The 20,869-nt window shown below is 30.4% G+C and overlaps 2 protein-coding genes across 2 annotated transcripts; one reads left to right on the top strand and one right to left on the bottom strand.

The window, feature by feature from the left end:
- Nucleotides 1-3,148: 3,148 nt before the first annotated feature.
- On the top strand, nt 3,149-5,675 carry LOC129890097 (1-aminocyclopropane-1-carboxylate synthase-like). Its single transcript, XM_055965632.1, has 4 exons — nt 3,149-3,422; nt 3,649-3,780; nt 3,881-4,041; nt 4,528-5,675. Exons 1-4 carry the CDS (start codon nt 3,246-3,248, stop codon nt 5,513-5,515), a joined length of 1,458 nt encoding a protein of 485 aa, XP_055821607.1. The 5' UTR covers nt 3,149-3,245; the 3' UTR covers nt 5,516-5,675.
- A 2,166-nt stretch (nt 5,676-7,841) lies between these two features.
- Nucleotides 7,842-10,408, bottom strand: LOC129890098 (1-aminocyclopropane-1-carboxylate synthase-like). Its single transcript, XM_055965633.1, has 4 exons — nt 10,106-10,408; nt 9,818-9,949; nt 9,558-9,718; nt 7,842-9,049 (listed from the first exon to the last, which is right to left on the bottom strand). Exons 1-4 carry the CDS (start codon nt 10,280-10,282, stop codon nt 8,062-8,064), a joined length of 1,458 nt encoding a protein of 485 aa, XP_055821608.1. The 5' UTR covers nt 10,283-10,408; the 3' UTR covers nt 7,842-8,061.
- Nucleotides 10,409-20,869: the final 10,461 nt, after the last annotated feature.

Below are 20,869 nucleotides of genomic sequence, written 5' to 3' on the forward strand. Positions count from 1 at the left end.
TTAGTGTCTGAGATTCTGAAATCAAGGAGAGATGCAATCAAAGAGGGGGTCCAATATTAGTTGGAATTTGTTTGGAAAAATGCTAAAAGATGATATCATGCAGTTGAATATGTCCCCAAAAGTATATAAATAAACAAAAAGATCATTTGACATCATAAGAAAGTGATAAAAATTATTATCCTTTTTATGTCTCATAGTTTAGGTCACCTTCTGTTTACATTTATTTTATTATATTTTAGGTTATTTTCACGTTCAAGATTCTTTTTTTTTCATAGACTAGAGATGCATAAATTTTTTGTAATACGTGTATCGGTGAAATTTGATTTATGACCTTTGTCTGCTCTGATATATACCATGTTAAAGTGTAAGATCAATTCATCTAAAAATTTGAACTATTAGAGAAAACATACTTTTATTTACTCAATTATTTCTCAGCAAATATGACATTCTTTGGATAAGATCAAGAAAAGGAAAAAAAAATATATCTTTACGATTATTATCCTTATGTATATAATTTCCTAGGGCTCCCTTCATATATATTTAAGATTTTAGGAAGAAAAAATAGATCAATATTGAAAATATTAATATATCTAATCTTTTATTATGACAGAACATGGATCTGACATACGTGCTTGTGAGGGCTTGCACTTAGCAATGATTTAATACAATGATTTGCATGATTTACGAGTTCTACCTAATGATATTAATTTGAAGAAAATATAAAAAATTGGAAGAAAGTTAGAGATAAGAAATCTATGATCCTTACCTTGAATGGGATTAAATGCGCTGCTATATACTCGTACACACCAACCAGGATCATGATGGTGTAACATGTATTTTTTCATCTTTAATCACAAATTTCAGAATTGAACCTTGAGTTTATATATATAAGTTTTTTGGGTAAATTTAATTTTAATTGGACTTCAATATAAGTACATGACACTGGGTGAGAAACAAAAGTAATGCTGCTATATATATATACATTCATGCTATGGCAAAAATAATATCTCCTCTTCTCTAGTATTCACATCGTATCTTATTAATTCTTTAATTTTTACAGTTATTTGTTGCTTCATTTACTTTGTTATCTTGCTATTTTGGTATTGTTATTTTTCTTCCAATGATTATACTTCTTTTATTCCAATTGAGGATTTATCAAAAATAACATCTCCACCTTATAAAGATAAAACTAATATCTACGTGTATTATATCCTTCTCTTGTCTGCACTCGTAGAATATGTGGTGGTTGTTGTTGCAATAATAAAAATTCTAGGTATGCTTGTCCCTACACTTGAATACGTACTTGTTAAATATGAAGTTGTCACCATTTCTAGAACATGAATCTTTGTTAAAAAAAACGAAGCACCCTTCCCATCTTCAGATTTCTACATTCCATCCCCCCCCCCCTCCCCCCCAAAAAAAAAATAAACTAAAAGAATTGAAGAAGATCATTTTAATTAAATTACACAAAAAGAAACACACGTACGTACGATATATTTTCCTATTTTGTCTTTTAGGTTAAAAATGAACACATCATCCGACATGATTGTGATTCAACCTACAACCTAACTGATTTAATTTTAAAGTTACAACAAAACAGCTAAGCAATTCCAATAATGTTATCCATTCACTTGACATTTTTTTGACACACATTCATTTGGCATATAATACATATAAATTCTTATATTCGCCGACATTTTCATGCATATATTTCATCTAGTACTATAACTTGTACAATTTTGAAGTTCTAGTTTGAGAAAATGGTACTACAAAAGTATTGAGGTTACAACTTCAACAAAAATAAGAGGCATTACGGAGATCTTATAGTATTATATAGGTAAATTATCAGTTATACTCTTAAATTATGTGAGGTCTTTGTTGTCCCTAGACAATATCCGAATTCATAGAATTCACTATGTGTCCTTAAGGAATTTAATCTCTCAATGTACCTGAGGTTATAGATTATTTCTTTTAAGAATAAAATGGATAAACTATTAAAGAAGTAGCGATACCTCCAATTTTAATAATTTCAGCGAACTCAAAAGTCAGCAACGAAATCACACAAAAAACTCAATTTTATTTGTAAGAAAATATATGCAGAAGAGGAAGAAATTCAATTGAAAAAATTGAGAGAGAAAACCCCTCTGTTTATAGCCAACAAAAGATAGTATGAAAAAATGATAATTGTTTCTTATCGGAGAAATCACAATCCTTTCAAAAAGGGACAATCTTTCAGAAAGATCACAATCTCTTGGAAAGGGACAACCCTTTAGAAAAGACAACAACCTTTCGTAAAGATCACAACCCTTCATTTATGATTCACACCTTTAAAAGTCAACAGTCTTATCCCCTCATGAACTTAATTTATCTATATTGTGTACACCCCGGAACCATGCGAAAGTCCTAAAAAATGCAGTAAACAACTTGTTATAACTGCTTAAACATATACTGATGATGGTGTAAACATGTTAAATCCATCTTGAAGCATTTTGAAGACTTTGAAATATCTTTAAGAGAATATTTTATAACTATTGCGCTTGCTAGTAGCATATACTAACCATATAAAAATTAAGTTTTCATTTCCTACCAAAGTGTTATCGCACACCGCTAGTATTTTTTAGGATAAAATTAATTATTTTTTTAAATTTATCTTTTAATAATAATTGTTTTTGAAGATTCTAAGTGAATATCTAATGAGAAGAGAATATTTCTTAATTAAGATATAAAAGAGGATAAAATAATCAAAAACCATCTTAATATAATTTGAGAGAGGAGGAAGTAATGTATTAAGTCATCAAAACTCGCATTTAATTTTTATTTTGCATATGAGTTGTATTTGGTGGGAAGATTAGGGAAAAGAGGGGGCCTTTGTACAGTTCATAATTAGTGCGTTATTAGCATACACACACGTACTAATAAATCACCTACCATATCTCAAGATTGTATATTAAAAAAATAAATATAGTATACTATTTAAATCAAAGGGAGTTTTGGGTTTTTTAATTAATTTTTTTTTTTTTGCAATTGTGGGGTTGGGGTTACGCGTGCGATATTTAATTAAATGGAACTGTTTAGCAACTTAGAATTATTACAATTATAAATAGGCATTCACTTCCACTTCAATGTTCATTCAATAAATTAATAACATTCAAAGTCTCTAAAGAGCTTCTTCTTTTTTTACCAAATTATTCCTTTTTTTTAAGAATCTTTGATTCTTTTAGAAGTTTTATTTCCTCAAAATTAAGATGGTGTCTATCTCAAGCAATAACCAAAAACAACAACTTCTTTCAAAGATAGCCACTAATGATGGTCATGGAGAAAACTCAGCCTATTTTGATGGTTGGAAGGCTTATGCAAATGACCCTTTTCATTTAACTGACAATCCTAATGGTGTTATTCAGATGGGTCTTGCTGAAAATCAGGTAGGACAAAAAAGACAAGACACTCTTCTTTCTCTTTCTGTTTCAATTTGTTTATTTTATTTTTCTTTTAGCCCGCTCAAAAATCTTATTTATTTTCTTAAATTTCGTAAACAAATTGAATCGAAGAAGTAGTATATTTTCTTCTGTTTTCTTGATTAAATGGCTAAAGCTGAAAACTTTAGAGTTTTTGTTAATAAATTTCTTTTTTTTTGATGTTTTTTGGCAGCTTTGCTTTGATTTAATCCAAGAATGGGTAGTGAATAATCCAAAAGCATCTATTTGCACTGCTGAAGGAGCTGAAGATTTCAAGGATATTGCTATTTTTCAAGATTATCATGGCTTGCCAGAGTTTAGACTCGTATGAAACTTTTTTAAATCCAGATTATTAGTTGCTAATTCTTGTTTTTATTCATTAATTATTCAGAGTTCTAATTAGTTTATAAAAAATAAATTTTCAGGCAGTTGCAAGGTTTATGGAAAAAGTGAGAGGAGACAGAGTTACATTTGATCCAGACAGAATAGTAATGAGTGGAGGAGCAACTGGAGCTCATGAAATGCTTGCTTTTTGCTTGGCTGATCCTCGTGATGCCTTTTTGGTTCCTACACCATATTATCCCGGGTAAGAATAACATCCTTTTTTAACTATTCAGTATTCGGAATTCACTAGCCCGATTAAAAGGAGAGACTTCCTATAAGAGAATTTCTCCGTTCTCATAGCTCGAATTAATTCATCAACTTGGGTTTACAAATCACTATCTTAAGTGTCTCCCTTTGACCTAAAGTTATTTTTGGTGCTTGGACTTTGTAAAATTATTGGTGTGGGACATGAAATCAACTATTCTGCACAAAACAGAGAAAATAGGTCCTCTAAAGTGACATCCTTTATAACTTCCTGGTCATAAGTGATAAAGACCAAAAACTCCAGACACATCAGAATCTAACTTTTTATTAAAAGTTGGGACTTAGTCCATCATCATTTTTTTTATCACTTTGTCCCCAAAAAGTCAATCCATAATTTTAAAAAAAGTTGCATGGTTTTCAAGTTTTTGCTACATTGAATTAATGAGGTACTAATGTAATTTTTTTTTCATTTGTAATATTGCAGATTTGATAGAGATTTGAGGTGGAGAACTGGTGTGCAACTATTTCCAGTTATTTGTGAAAGTGGTAATGATTTCAAAGTCACTATAAAAGCCTTAGAAGAAGCATATGAAAAAGCTCAAAAATCCAACATCAAAATAAAAGGCTTACTTATAAACAATCCTTCAAATCCATTAGGCACTCTTCTTGACAAGGACACACTCCGAGACATTGTAACATTCATCAATTCGAAAAACATCCACTTAGTATGCGATGAAATCTATGCTGCCACGGTCTTTGATCAGCCTAGATTCATCAGTGTTTCCGAAATAGTAGAGGAAATGATTGAATGCAACCAAGATTTGATCCACATTGTCTATAGCTTGTCCAAAGATTTAGGATTTCCAGGGTTCAGAGTTGGGGTTGTTTACTCGTACAACGATACAGTAGTGAACATTGCTAGAAAAATGTCGAGCTTCGGGTTAGTCTCAACGCAGACACAACATTTGCTTGCATCAATGTTGTCTGATGAAGTATTTATTGAGAAATTCATTGCTGAGAGTTCGGAAAGGCTCGGAGAAAGGCAGGGGATGTTCACAAAAGGACTAGCACAAGTTGGAATCAGCACATTGAAAAGCAATGCTGGTTTGTTTTTCTGGATGGATTTAAGGAGACTTCTTAAAGAAGCATCATTTGATGGTGAATTAGAATTGTGGAGAATTATTATTAATGAAGTGAAACTTAATGTTTCACCAGGTTGTTCTTTTCATTGTTCTGAACCTGGTTGGTTTAGAGTTTGTTTTGCAAATATGGATGATGAAACTATGAGTGCAGCATTAAGAAGGATAAAGACATTTGTACTTCAGACAAAGGGGCTTAACAACAAAGCTGCTCTTAAGAAACAATGCAGCAGGAGCAAACTTCAGATCAGCTTATCGTTTCGACGATTGGATCATGATTTCATGAACTCACCAGCTCACTCTCCAATGAATTCGCCTTTGGTCAGGACTTAAAGAAGGGGAAAAACTGGCTTAGCTTTGTTTTTACTGTTTGTCTAATAAGGAGGAAAATAATTCCTTTGTTATAGTGATGAGAGATAAGTTTTGGTTAATATTTTGACATTGATTGAAAATAACTTTTGTGTTGAAAATAAGTATGGATTGAATTGAGCAACTATGTTCAATGCTAAAGGTCCAAATATCTCTCTCTTCTCTTGTGTTTTCTCTTTTTTCTCTTTATAATCTTAAGTGGAGTATTTTATTTCTCTGTCTACTCATATTTTTTTTTCTTGTGCCCCATGTAAATGTATGTCATCTTAATTACCCATTGTGTTGACTTAAGTTTGTTACACACCCATTAACAAATATATTAAAGTAGTATTTGACTTGACTAATTATACCAAGTCAATGGAAGCATCAATAAGATTAAAGGAAGAAGAGAGAGAGAGAATTGGTTGACTTAATTATAAGTGATGGTCAAAATTTTACTAAAACACACACATCCAATGAGTTGGAATCCTTTAGGGGTGGGGACAGTCCTAACATCAATTTTTTTATTTATTTTCCACTCGATATTTGAAGTTTGTGGAGCTCTGATTAAATTTGAATCGTACAGTGTAGAGCCCATTCGAGGGAGCTAAAATCAATTAAGTACTCCATAAGAATAAGAAAATAAAAACATTAGTTCACCCTTGAAAATTAATGAAATACTGCATACCAATAACTTACTAACCACTTTCATAATAAATATACTAGTAGGATTCCTTTTCTGATCTAATTGTCTGATGGAGTATTAATATCTATCATTGAAAAGACAGTCAGACTTAGCTATCAATAATGTAGCACATATCCTTTTGTTGCTAAAGTATATAGTATGCGATATTTGGTTCAGAATTGAAAAGAAGAAGAAAAACAAGCAAGACGATGCACTAAACTTTCACTACACGCGGGATTGAGGGAAAAGTGAAATCATGTTGGTTCGTTCGTATATATGCAGTCTTATCTTGAATTGTTGCAAAAGGTTGTTTCATAGCTTAAAACTGTGGCCTTACAACTTTTATCGTTACGTCAAAGCTCATCTAACCTTGATTTAACATTGAAAACCAACATAAAATTTGAATTTCAAGAACACTAGTAAAAATTTTGGTTACAACTTTGAGCCTACTCCATTTTGTGTTGTATCACGTAATTTTTTGTTGCTAACTATATAATGCATATTTTTGGTTTAAACTTTGGAAAAAAGAAGGCAACTAGGTGCACTAAGTTTCGGCTATGAGCAGAATCAGGGGAAGGTCAACCCACACCGGGTATAATTTACGCAATCTTATTTTGCATTATTGCAAAAAGTTATTTTTGTACTTTGAATGTGTAACAACTTGGTCACAACTCACACGTCGTTGCACTAAGGCTTCCTCAATGTTGGTTTAAAATTCAAGTCTTCAGTACGGAGTTGCCTTTGTTAGGAAATATTTTACCCATTGTAGGACTTTTCAGCATGAATCCGGATTTAGTCGGACCCAATGCGGATATGGACATCAAGTGGAAAACCAAAAAAAATTGAAACCCAACATAAAAATTGCATTTCAAGAACACAAGTAATTTATATATATAAGTGCTACCCTTCTTTCCTATCCGGAAACTAATCCAATGAAAGCGCAGAAAAGCCCAGAGACTGTATTGAGCCATGTGGCTTCATGTACCAAATATTTCAATATCGTTGTATCTGGTATTTTTGTTTTGTTCCAACAGTGTGACGAAGAATAGATCCGAGTAAGAGACTTTCGTTTTCAGTCTCCTATTTCTTTTTTTTAAGAAAAAAAGAAAGTGTATTTTCAGATAGCTATGGAATTGCTGCTAGTAGACTGAAAGGACTGCTAGGGAGTCTACCCACATTCGAAGAGTGCCCTGCTCTACGAAAGGAAAATGAGCTCGGGCCTAGTCGTCAATAAAAAGATTCCAACAGTGATAATAAAAAAGACCTGAGAATCAAAAAAGCCAACTTGGGATTTTCTGCGAGATTTGTTAAACCGCCGGAACTGAATGGAATCCGTTTTGGTTGTGGGAGAGGAAGCACTTCGGCAACGAGTTGAACCCGCTTGACCGAAAGCTTTAGGGACAAAGCGCTTTCAATGGTGATGAAAGAGGGGAAAATGCCTGGACGACAGCCACTCACCCGGGTCCATGTCGGAACTATTGAGGAGTTTATGTGAGACAGCATTAGAATTCTCCGATTTAATAGAGTCAGCAAGATCCAGGTTATATATATATATATAACTATAAGAGAAAATTCCACAGTGAATCCCATTTTGAGACAGTGATGGGATGATAGGAAGAATTCAGATAATAAAAATCAAAACACTCTCTACACCTTATATCTTTTATTTTCTTTCATCAGTTGCACATAATGGAATTAACTGTGAAATCAAATACTTAGTACTATCACTCATCACTATATATATATATATATATATCAAATTATCTCTCATCACTATAACAAAGGAATTATTTTCCTCCTTATTAGACAAACAGTAAAAACAAAGCTAAGCCAGTTTTCCCCTTCTTTAAGTCCTGACCAAAGGCGAATTCATTGGAGAGTGAGCTGGTGAGTTCATGAAATCATGATCCAATCGTCGAAACGATAAGCTGATCTGAAGTTTGCTCCTGCTGCACTGTTTCTTAAGAGCAGCTTTGTTGTTAAGCCCCTTTGTCTGAAGCACAAATGTCTTTATCCTTCTTAATGCTGCACTCATAGTTTCATCATCCATATTTGCAAAACAAACTCTAAACCAACCAGGTTCAGAACAATGAAAAGAACAACCTGGTGAAACATTAAGTTTCACTTCATTAATAATAATTCTCCACAATTCTAATTCACCATCAAATGATGCTTCTTTAAGAAGTCTCCTTAAATCCATCCAGAAAAACAAACCAGCATTGCTTTTCAATGTGCTGATTCCAACTTGTGCTAGTCCTTTTGTGAACATCCCCTGCCTTTCTCCGAGCCTTTCCGAACTCTCAGCAATGAATTTCTCAATAAATACTTCATCAGACAACATTGATGCAAGCAAATGTTGTGTCTGTGTTGAGACTAACCCGAAGCTCGACATTTTTCTAGCAATGTTCACTACTGTATCGTTGTACGAGTAAACAACCCCAACTCTGAACCCTGGAAATCCTAAATCTTTGGACAAGCTATAGACAATGTGGATCAAATCTTGGTTGCATTCAATCATTTCCTCTACTATTTCGGAAACACTGATGAATCTAGGCTGATCAAAGACCGTGGCAGCATAGATTTCATCGCATACTAAGTGGATGTTTTTCGAATTGATGAATGTTACAATGTCTCGGAGTGTGTCCTTGTCAAGAAGAGTGCCTAATGGATTTGAAGGATTGTTTATAAGTAAGCCTTTTATTTTGATGTTGGATTTTTGAGCTTTTTCATATGCTTCTTCTAAGGCTTTTATAGTGACTTTGAAATCATTACCACTTTCACAAATAACTGGAAATAGTTGCACGCCAGTTCTCCACCTCAAATCTCTATCAAATCTGCAATATTACAAATGAAAATAAATAAATTAATTTAGTACCTCATTAGTTCAATGTAGCAAAAACTTGAAAACCATGCAACTTTTCTTTATTCTTACTGTAGTTCACATGTGGATTGACATTATGGGGAATATGATTAAAGAAAATTATTATGGACCAAGTACCAAATTAATAAAAAGTGAGATTCCTTTTTCACTTAGGACCAAGAAGTTATAAAGGATGTTAACTTAGAGGACCTACTTTCTCCGTTTAGAGCAGAGGAGTAGTTGATTTCATGTCCCCACAACAATAATTTTACTAGGCCCAAATATACCAAAATAAGTCAAAAATATGGAGGTCAAGGGAAGGCACTTATGATAGTGATTTGTAAACCCAAGTTGATGAATTAATTCAAGCTTTAAGAAAAGAGGAACTCTCTGATCGGAAGTCTCTCCTTTTACGCATATCAAAATTAATCGAGGCAGTAAATTTCAAAAACTGAATAGTTTAAAAAGGATGTTATTCTTACCCAGGATAATATGGTGTAGGAACCAAAAAGGCATCACCAGGATCAGCCAAGCAAAAAGCAAGCATTTCATGAGCTCCAGTTGCTCCTCCACTCATTACTATTCTGTCTGGATCAAATGTAACTCTGTCTCCTCTCACTTTCTCCATAAACCTTGCAACTGCCTGAAAAATTATTTTTCATAAACTAATTAGAACACTGAATAATTAATGAATAAAAACAAGAATTAGCAACTAATAATCTGGATTTAAAAAGTTTCATACTTGTCTAAACTCTGGCAAGCCATGATAATCTTGAAAAATAGCAATATCCTGGAAATTTTCAGCTCCTTCAGCAGTGCAAATGGATGCCTTTGGGTTATTCACTACCCATTCTTGGATTAAATCAAAGCAAAGCTGCAAATAACATCAAAAATAAGAAATTTATCAACAAGAACTCTTAAAGTTTTCAGCTTTAGCCATTTTATCAAGAAAAAAAAAACTCCTTAGACCGAAAAGAAAAGTAAAACAAACTGAAACGGAATAATATCTTCTTTTTTTTCTTTCTTCTACCTGATTTTCAGCAAGACCCATCTGAATAACACCATTAGGATTGTCAGTTAAATGAAAAGGGTCATTTGCATAAGCCTTCCAACCATCAAAATAAGCTGAGTTTTCTCCATGTCCATCATTTGTGGCTATCTTTGAAAGAAGTTGTTGCTTTTGGTTATTGCTTGAAATAGACACCATCTTAATTTTGAGGGGAAAAAACTTCTAAAAGAATCAAAGATTCTCAAAAAAATGAAATGGGTATTTGCTAATTTTGTTAAAAAGAAGCTCTTTTGAGACTTTGAATGTTAAGTAGTTTGTTGAATGAACATTGAAGTGGAAGTGAAGGCTTATTTATACTTGTAAATTTCTAAGTGCTACATATAGTCATGGGGTATCTAAAGAAATTTCCATGAAAGATAGGATGCACACGCACACTTAAACCCCCCTCCAAACTCATTTGAAAAGTAAATACTATATAGTAGTGGTATTTATTTTTATGAAAACAATACAATCTTGAGATACGTTAGGTACGTTTAGTACGTGTGTGTATGCTAATAACGCACTAGTTATGAACTGTACAAAGGCCCCCTCTTTTCCCTACCAAACACAACTCATATACTAAAAATAATTAAATGCGAGTTTGGACTTAATAACAACACTTTTTCATCGTCTCAATTTTAATGTTTAATTTAACTAGACACAGAATTTTTTTAAAAAATGATTATTGAATCTTGTAGTTTTAGTAAAAGATGTGTGTAATATTTTAAATCTTGTGGTAAACTTTTCATGCAGAACATTGGAATTGAGAAACTTAATATAGAAAAATAGACTCTTTTTTAAAGACATAAAAATAATTTTAAAAAAAGAGAAACATTTAAATTGAGATGATGGGAGTAATATTTTTGGCTCATATTGTGTTTTTGGGATAAATATGAAATGAGTTTAATTTATATATATCGACAGTACTATAATCAATATTTTAAATTTTGCACTATCAATATATTTAAATAATTATATATTGACAATACCATATATGAAACTAGACTTATTAGTTATTATAGATGGTACTTACCTATCGGTGTAGGTTACTTGAAGTTGATGGTTAGCTTCCTCATCACTAATTTCAAAGGCTTGATTGATTTTTGAAATTAAATTCCATAGTGTTCTTATAAACACTAAGAACCTTCTTATACGTTGAAAATAGCAAGTGTGATAACATTTGATAGTGAGTGAAAATTTGCCTTTTGTTTGTTTAGTAGGAAGTTGTTGTCCGCTAAGAAATTAGTTCAAGTTAGATTAAAAAATAAGAATTTTAATTGAAGCCAGAGGCCAAAATAAATAAATTATCTTCCCACGTAGCATTAAGAAGAAAGTTTCAACAACCTACGATGAAATAACATAAAAAGCATATGAGAATAAGAGTACTTTTGGAGGTTGACGATACTCTTAATTTGGATGATTAACACGACTAGCAGACCATATTGTGCTCAGTGAACACTCCAATTATTATTTGTAATATTATCTAATTTTGACAGTATAAAAAGATTCATAACCCCTCCCCCCCATATATATATGTTAAACTCTCTCATGAATATTGGAATTCTTTAAAAAAATTGTACAAAATGCTTCAATTAATCGATAAAAACTCTAGAGTTGGTTTTTATACATTTTATCCTTCTTCATTGTTTGTTCAAAGAAATTCTTAAAGATCCTTTGAAATGGTCTTATTAAGGCTCCACGTTAATTACTAATAATGATTGTTCTTATTAATTACTATAATCCTACATTACTTTCTGCTTGATGAAATTAATATAAGCATGAAAATGAACTTGTAACAATTATCTATCAAAGATTAAACTAATCTTGTACTATTTGGTTATTGCAAAAAGCTCCAAACTTATAATTAATTAATATAATTAAAATGTCGGCGAATAAGAACATTATATGTCAAACCAATGGATAACATAAGGAATTTTATTTAGCTGTTTGGTTGCAACTTTTTTTTATCAAAAAAAACACACACAATAATGTCGGATGATGTGTTCATTTTTAAAACCTAAAAGACAAAAAGTAGGAAAATCATACGTGTGTTTCTTTTTCTATTTGTTGCTTTCATAAGTGATTGTCTCTAAGATCTTACATAAAAAGAAAAAATAATTGTATGTAATTTAATTTTTTATATCCAAATAGACAGTACATTGAAACATAATGGTCCACACTTATTATTAAAAAAAAAAAAGAACTATTGAAATACTTTCTTCAAAAGTGTTCGATACTTTGCCTTTAAATCCACAATTTTTTTTTACTAGAGTACACTATATATATAAGAAAAAACACTACCTTATATATTCATAAGGGGTGTAAAATTCAACCATATATATTACGCAATATTTTTAATTTCTTACTTGAATTGATCTTATATGACGATCCTATAAAAAGCTCATGTATTTTATTTATCGATTTCATATGTTATATCTTATATATCATTCTCTTGTGAAAGGAGCCTTATTATATCTAAATTAGATCATTCGATCTCCCTTTTCCTTCTTCTACGATGGATCTTATTATTTAAATTGATTTTAATTGAATCTTAATATGATAGTGTATATATTATGTATACTATTCAGTATTCAATAGGTCATCTGGTCATGCTCTCGCGAATTTTTACACTTGTATATGTACTTTTTGGTTTTTTATTCTCATCAATTTGTAATGTAATTAGATTTTTTTTTGAATATACAACAATTCTTAATTCCTCATACTCCAATAACAATTTTTTTTTTTTTTGGGGGGGGGACCCAAATAAAAACAATTGAGGGTACTCGTACGCGTTTGACTTGTGATATTAAGCAAATGAATTAGTGGTTATTAACATCTTGTACACATATGATATGTTTTGCTTTAATTATATAGCTAATTTGATTATCGAACCATAATTACGTAAACGTTCAAGCAAATGCACAAAAATAGAAAGGAAACGTGAATTATTTGCATTTAATCCATTTTAAAAAAAAAACCTCATCCATATATTTATTTAACGCGGTCGACGCGTCGAATTTAATTTCCTTCTATTTTCAAATTATTCCTAAGTTTTTGGTAGCGGAAAAAGAATAATTTCCAAATAAGATGTAACAATACTCTTATCTCATGAAATAGTAAGACTTTTTTACTACTATCTTTGGCACTGCATTATTGGTTGTACTTAGGGCTGTACACGGCAAATCGATAAACCGCACCAAATCGACAAATCAAATCAAACCGGAAAAAAATCCGACTAGTGGTTTGGTTTGACTTGGTTTGGTGTTTGGAAAAAAAAACCCGACCATTATAGGGTTGATTTGGTTTTAACTAAAAAAAGTCAAACCGAACCCAAACCGATCCGATTATAGATATACACTTTTAAATTATGTTATACATAAAAATATTTATTAAAATGTAATTTATAAATATTTTTTAAAATTTTTTCATAATTTTTGTTTTCTTTCTTACATTTAGATTTGGACTTGAGAAGCCCATCTAAATAATATACAAAAAAAACCCATCTTATAAAATTATATTATAAAGTTAAAACTTCAAACAATGTTTTGCCTCCATCTTATATGTTGTTATTTTGTACTAGAACTCTTTTAAAGAAACACTGCTCTGTGTTTTTTATTAGATACTATGAAAAGCCCGAGAAACCTGAAAAAACCCAAAAAAACCCAAAAAATTAGAAAAAAATTGATATCGAAAAACCCGACTTTTATTGGTTTGGTTTGGTTTATAGATTTAATAACCCGACACAAATAGTTTGGTTTGATTTGTAAAAAATTCGAACCAACCCGATCCATGTACACCCTTAGTTGTACTCTATACTGAAATCTTGACCTTAGAACATGGTGTTTTATAACATGGTCATAATAATTTGTGATTGTCACTTCTTATATTCACGCATAAATTCAACAGTGTTTTGACAAAGGATAACACATTATAATGTGAATCACTCCTTAAAAGAAATTAAATTAAGGTCAAAGCAAAGGAAATTCATGACACTCGTCGAAAAAATGCTAAACTTTTTTCATAGTTCCTATTAAATTTAACGGCTAAATGTGCTCACCTACGTCAAATTTAGAGGACCAAAACTACTCAAGAATATATTTACGAAATCATTTTAATCATATTTCAAAATATAAAGGTTCTTTTTTGTTATTTTTCCAAAATTGTGTTAGGTAAACATTTAATTCTTGTTTGTCAAAATTTAGAGGATCAAAACTACTCAGTAATATATTAAAGCGATCATTTTGAAATACACCGAAACATAATAAATCAGTTTTGGTATTTTCTTGGAATCGTTACGTAAATAGATTGAATACAATTTGTATAAGACTTGATTAATGTTTACCCAAAAGGTTTGGTCCCATACTTTACAAAGTTTATATTGTTAGAGCCTTTCAAAAATATTGACTGGCGTGTATTGAATAATTAAAAATAGTACTTTCTCTATTTCATATTCACTGAAGTTTTAGAATTTTTTTTATTATTCAAAATAATTGAATTGTTTAAAACAAAAATTGGAAAGGGGAGGGGGTCTTGAAGAGGTATATTATTTTTGGCTTAAATAAATTATGAATTTTTTTTAGTGGAGGTGGAATTTTTATTTCATCCAATAAAAAATTGACACATGAGAAATATTTGTAAAAAATAAAAAGAGGGTTGTTTGTTTCAAGGGTTAAAGTTAGTCAAAAAGGTGGATGAAAGGGTATTTTTAGACCAAAAAGATAAATAGAAGGGTATTTTTAAATCAAAAGGTAGGTGAATGATATTTTTAAACATTTTCCTATACTTCAGGGGTATTTTTGGACCTTTTTCGAAAAAAAAATATGATTCAAATTTTATTCTTAAATGTTTTTCTTAATATATGTATATTATCTTAGAAATTCAGTTAATATGAAATAAAAGGAGTATATTTTTGAAGAAGTTAATAAGTAATATGAGAGTGATAATATTTTTAAGAGTCTGAGTAAAGTATAGAAAGCACATTAAATAGCTATTTCAGTGTAAACTTCTTTGCTAGCCATTTGGATACTTGTTCCACCGTCTTGTAAGTTGTGACTGTGGCCCTTGAACTACCAAAATTTTAATTTGACGGTGTTGCTATTATTATTTCCAAAAAGTTGAGGCCCCAGTGTACGTGGAATGAACCCCCCCCCCCCCCAAAAGGAAGAATTTAAAGTAATACGAGTATTAATTTTGAACAATGTCAAAGTCAAGTTTGGAATTAAGTGTGTTCGAATGGAAAATGTTTTTTTTTACCATATTTTTCAGAAAAATAAGTGATTTCTTTCTTCTTTTTTTCGTTTGGTATATAAATAAAAAATATTATTTTAAAAATATTTATATATAATTTAGATAAATACTATGAAATATATGTTAGGTGGGGTAAGAATGTGGAGATGGGAGGCTATAGTGGACGAGATGAAGATGAGGTGTGTTGATTGATGGGAAAGACACAATAAATATGAAATACAAGTGTTATACACCTAGATGAATTCAAATTTTTCAACGTGAATTAAAAATTAAACAAAACTTTAAAGCCTATCGTGAATATTGGAGGAAGACAATAAAATAAAAGGGAAAATAAGATTCTTTTACACAATAGAGTTAATGATCAAGTACATGCACTTAATAAGCAAATTACGATAAACATGAATCACCATCATAACCATGTGATTAATGTGACTTGATTCTTTTGTCAAGTGATCAATGTCAAAAATATTATTCTTAGTGAACTTTGGTACAAAAAACAGAAGGCTTTTTATTGGTGATGTAATTGTGCACCTAACGCGTATATCCGATCCCATGCTTCTATCACTAGCTAGACTATAAGCTCGGAAAGTAATAATAGAGTCGGAATTTTTATTAAAAGCGATCAAAATATAAAAAGCTTAAAAAAGTTTAATATCTACTATATATATATACATAAATAAAGCACTAAATCAAACGCTTTTTTGGTGTTAAGGTAATAACAATGGTCAATATTAATTATAGACTTTCAAAAAAGAGTAGAAGAAAAAGATATATTATGGGACATACAATACATTATGTATCGTATGACCATTACATTTCAACATGATTAATCTATTACATTTCTTATAAAGAAAGGATGCAACAGTTATCTGGAACTATTGGGCATAAAGTGTTTGTAGTTGGGTTTATAACTCTGCCGTCAAATCTCAGGACTCAATCGTGGCCAAGCGGTGGAAACTATCAAGTTAGAGTGCGGTAGGACAGAGAATTTTTTTGATATTTAATCATATGTAAGCGATGGATGAACCTCCTTAATCTTACATGGCTCTGCCCAATTTAAACTCTACGAACATTCATATCTTTATCATTAGTAAATTGTTTTTATATTTTTTTAACATATATTTCCTCCGTTTCTTTTTACTTGTCAAATTTTGACTTGACACACCTATTAAGAAAATAATGGTTGATATAGTGAGTTTACCATTTTATCCCTATCAATTGATAGAATTTTAAACATATTTACTCACTGCATTTTTCAAAGACATTAACTCAATGTTAATAAATTGAGGGTATAATAGGAAGAAAAAAATTGTCATTTCTTGATTTGTCAAAATTGACAAGTAAAAAGGAAAATCAAATTAAGAAATACTACCTCCGTCCCATATTAGATGGGCACTTCCAACTTTACACGGTGATTAAAAAATCATTAATACATTGGAAGACTTTACCATTTTGCCCTTTGTTTATATCAATGCAATATACATAGAGTATAGAAATAGCTAGTATTTAAAATTGTTTACATTCAAAAGGTCATATTAATTGTAGGGATAAAATAGAAAAAATTTAATTAATTCTATCTTGATTTAGTAAGTGATCAAGTAATATAAGACAAATATTTTTAGTAAGATTTCCATCTAATATGAGACAGAGTGAGTATTTTACAAGTAAAGTAGGAATGAAGGGAGTATATAAGAGCTCCATATGTACCATAAATTGGAAAAATTTCACGTATTTCGGAAAGAAATGTCCAAACTTAAGCTTCATTGTACTTTAGGGCGTGTTATGCCGGCCAGTTCAAGGGCAAATAATACTCTCGCCCGAATAATAGTTGTTTATTATTGACTTGATCCAGAAATTAAGAAGTAGTAAATGATAGGAGTAATTTTATCAAATCACTTATATTAAATACAAGTCATTTAAGTATTAAAAATGAATAGTATTTAATAGCAAGGGTAAAATAGATATCATAATAAATTATTCATTGATTTTATAAATTTAACAAATATTTTTAAACATTCCAAAATATTATAGTGAACAAGTAAAGATATACGAAGAGTAGTTAGTATCCTTTTTTTCATTAATAAATATAAAAGCATTAATGTTGTTGTCAACCATAAATTTTCATGTTTCTCTTGTGAAAAATGTTTGTTTTTTGGGAATTTAAAGAATTCAAAGACTAAAGTAGTTATGCTTTTTTGGTATAGTAGTATCAAATTTTACTATGATTTCACCAAGCAAATGCAGTACCAAAAAATGGTTGCTTTTTCTCCGTCCACACATTTTAAGCAATTTTTTCCACTCAATATTATTCAATTATATATTAGGCAAGTATTTAATTTAATTTCTGTTATGCTGCACTTTTTTTAAACACGTTAAAATAATCTCATTAATTACACTTTATATATATATATATATATATATATATATATATATATATATGAACCAAACTTAAAAAATAATAAAAAGTGTATTCCCATCTTTTCGTCTAATTGTGTATTTAACTTACAAATAACATTTACTTTTTCCTCTATTACTCTCTGGCCTTTGCTATTGTAGATGCTAATTATAATTGTTGTTGCATGTAAGGTATTTCCAGTGATCATCTGAAATTAACTAATTTTAAATAGAAGACATTTGAAATTAAATTTAAAAAAAAAAGATAAAGAAAATAATAATAGTAAATAAAATCAATAGAAAAATAAAAGAAAAAAGACAATGAATGAAGGTAAAAAAAAATTAGGAAAAATTTAAATACAAGGAATTTTTAATCTTTTTATGTATTAACTTAATTTAAATACAAGATAAAGAAATTAAGAAGATTTAAAAAGAGTGAAAAATTTTAAAATATATATATATATATATATTTACTGATGTGGCTGTCGCGTGTACAAACACAACCAACTTACTTGATTGAAGGTGTCACGATAGCACAAAAGATGCACAAAAATGCGGAAAAAATGAGCTTGGAGGAGGGGGAGGGGGTAATAGGACTCTAGTTAAATTAAAGTGTGTTACTGAAATTTCGGTCATAGTTTAGGAAGGTACTTATGCATTATTCCTAATAATAATAAAGACTAAGTTTTTGTATTATCGGTGTATAAAGTTTTACACCATAGGTTAAATTACTTATAACAACAAGTATTTTTTATAAGAAGCCTAATATGATAATAACCTACCAAATAGTAAAGTAACCTACTAAAACTGGCTAAAATGACCTGATGAGGTTAAAAAAATAACTACATAGTCAATGGATATAGCTTTTAAGTCCATAGTGATATAACTAGTTAGTTCACTACTCCTTGAAAGTTGAAGGTATTTGTGTAAACGTATTTTTGCATGTTGATTAATTGTAAAGTCAAAGCTCTTATCAAAAATTATGTTTGACCAATATTTCCATTAACAATTATAAATAGCATAAAAACCTCTATTAAACTTGAATATGATACACCTAAATACAACAACTTAATATAACAATAACAATAATAATATATTTGTATAATTGACTAGTGAAGTCTGAAAAAGATGATGTGTATGCGGCTTAATTATCTCTACCTTGTGAGTTGTGAATGGAGAGAGATTATTTTCGATAAATCCTCATGTTCAAGTTATAAAATCTGATACTACACCTAAATGCCTACTTAATTATCGATACCATTTATCATATTTTTGTAAAGTCAAAAAAAAGTCATATTTTAAGGGAGACAAGAAAAGGAAACATGAAGAAGTGATTATTAACCTAATTCTATTAGGTGTGTTTAATTATCTTTAGTTAAATAAATATAATAAAGCAAGAGGAACATTTGCACCATACGCAAATAAAGGGCAAATATTAGCATATGATTCATAAGCAAAATTAAATTCAAAAAATAGTCAACAATTACTCAAACTTTATTATGTTTATAGCGTGCACAACTCAAAGTGTTAAAATTCTGATTATTTTTCACAAGACAACTCGAATTTGAGAAAGAAAATAAAATAACTTGGAAAAAAATAAATGAAAGGGAAGAACGAGTCAATCATATTATGGATGGCCTTTTTTGTGTACAAATTGGCAGGAAAAAATAGATATTCACAGGTCAATATTCCAAATCCTAAGACTTTTGGTATGTCCTGCAGTCGCACTAAAATTACCTTTGTTTGAATACTATAGTATTTAGAAATTAAGGTTGTCAAATGAATGAGTTTGGGTCAAATTTAGACGGATTAATGTAAATCTATCTGATGTTGAAAAAGAAAATATAAATGTACTTGACTGTACAAATCATGATCTAATTCGTCCAAGGTTTCACTTAGGCATATTATGTATTGAGAATGCGTCATTACCACCCCAAGGGAAAAATGATAAAAATTATAGATTTATCATTAATCAGAGTTATTGAGTTTAGCTTTGAAGTGTGTCTTCTTTGATTGAAAATGCTAGAACTCTTGATAATAGGCTATTTATGACGTAAATTCAAATTAATCGACTTAGTAGGTTTCAGGTACGTGATAATGTAATAGTTAATCGACTTCATTAATTTGTTTATTTGTTTGTTTTTCCTCTATATATGCAATTCATTTTACATCAAAGTAACATTGTATATGTCTTTTGTTAAGACATTTGTTTGTTTCTTTTTGTTTTTTCATAAAATTCTCTTGATTGATTTGGGAATATAATAATATATGTTGCCCAAGTTGATCCAATCTTAGTTGAGATTAAATCTTTGTTAGCCCTTAATCAAGACATCACTACCTAATCCTTCGAGTTAACATTTATGGTCAATTTTAACACCTAATAATAGTACTATGCATTTACATAGTTTGAAATTTTCTCAGTTCTTTTTCTAAAGTCAAAATTCAATAGTCCATGGGGCAATATGATTCTCATCGAGAAATTAAACTAGTATTGACTTTTTTTTGGAGACTTTCTTACCATACCAAAAAATCCAATGTGGTCCCATAACCATAAATGACATTCGATGAAGGTAGTATGTACGCAGACCTTAAGAGAGATCCTCGGCTCAAATGACATGTCAGAGACTTTCTTACAACACCAACTGCCCAATGTAGTCTCAGTCCCACAAGTTGTGACGTTTAGGGAGAATGTACGCAAACCTTACTCCTATCTTTACGGGGTAAAGAGACTCAACTCAAAAGACATATTGAAGACTTTCTTACAACAATAACAACATACCTAGTATTGTTGTCCCACAAGTGGGGTTTGGATTGGATATACGTCTTACCTTTGTGGGATAGAGAGGTGGTTCCCGATAGACTCTCGACTCAAAAGACTTTTACAATATACCCAGTATAATCTCACAAAGTGGGTCAGGATAGAATGTACGGAGACCTTACACCTACTTTCTTAGTTCTAATTTTTATAATTACAATGTTTTCTAAAATTATTTTGTCCAGTTTACACATGTCCAAAAATCTAATTTCAAGAATTGGATCTCTAATTCCAGAATCATTCTGCACTCAAAATCTAAGAAAATCAACTAATTTGGGTCAAGTACAGAA

Source organism: Solanum dulcamara, chromosome 5, assembly GCF_947179165.1.
Source record: "Solanum dulcamara chromosome 5, daSolDulc1.2, whole genome shotgun sequence".
In the NCBI taxonomy this organism is placed as follows: domain Eukaryota; kingdom Viridiplantae; phylum Streptophyta; class Magnoliopsida; order Solanales; family Solanaceae; genus Solanum; species Solanum dulcamara.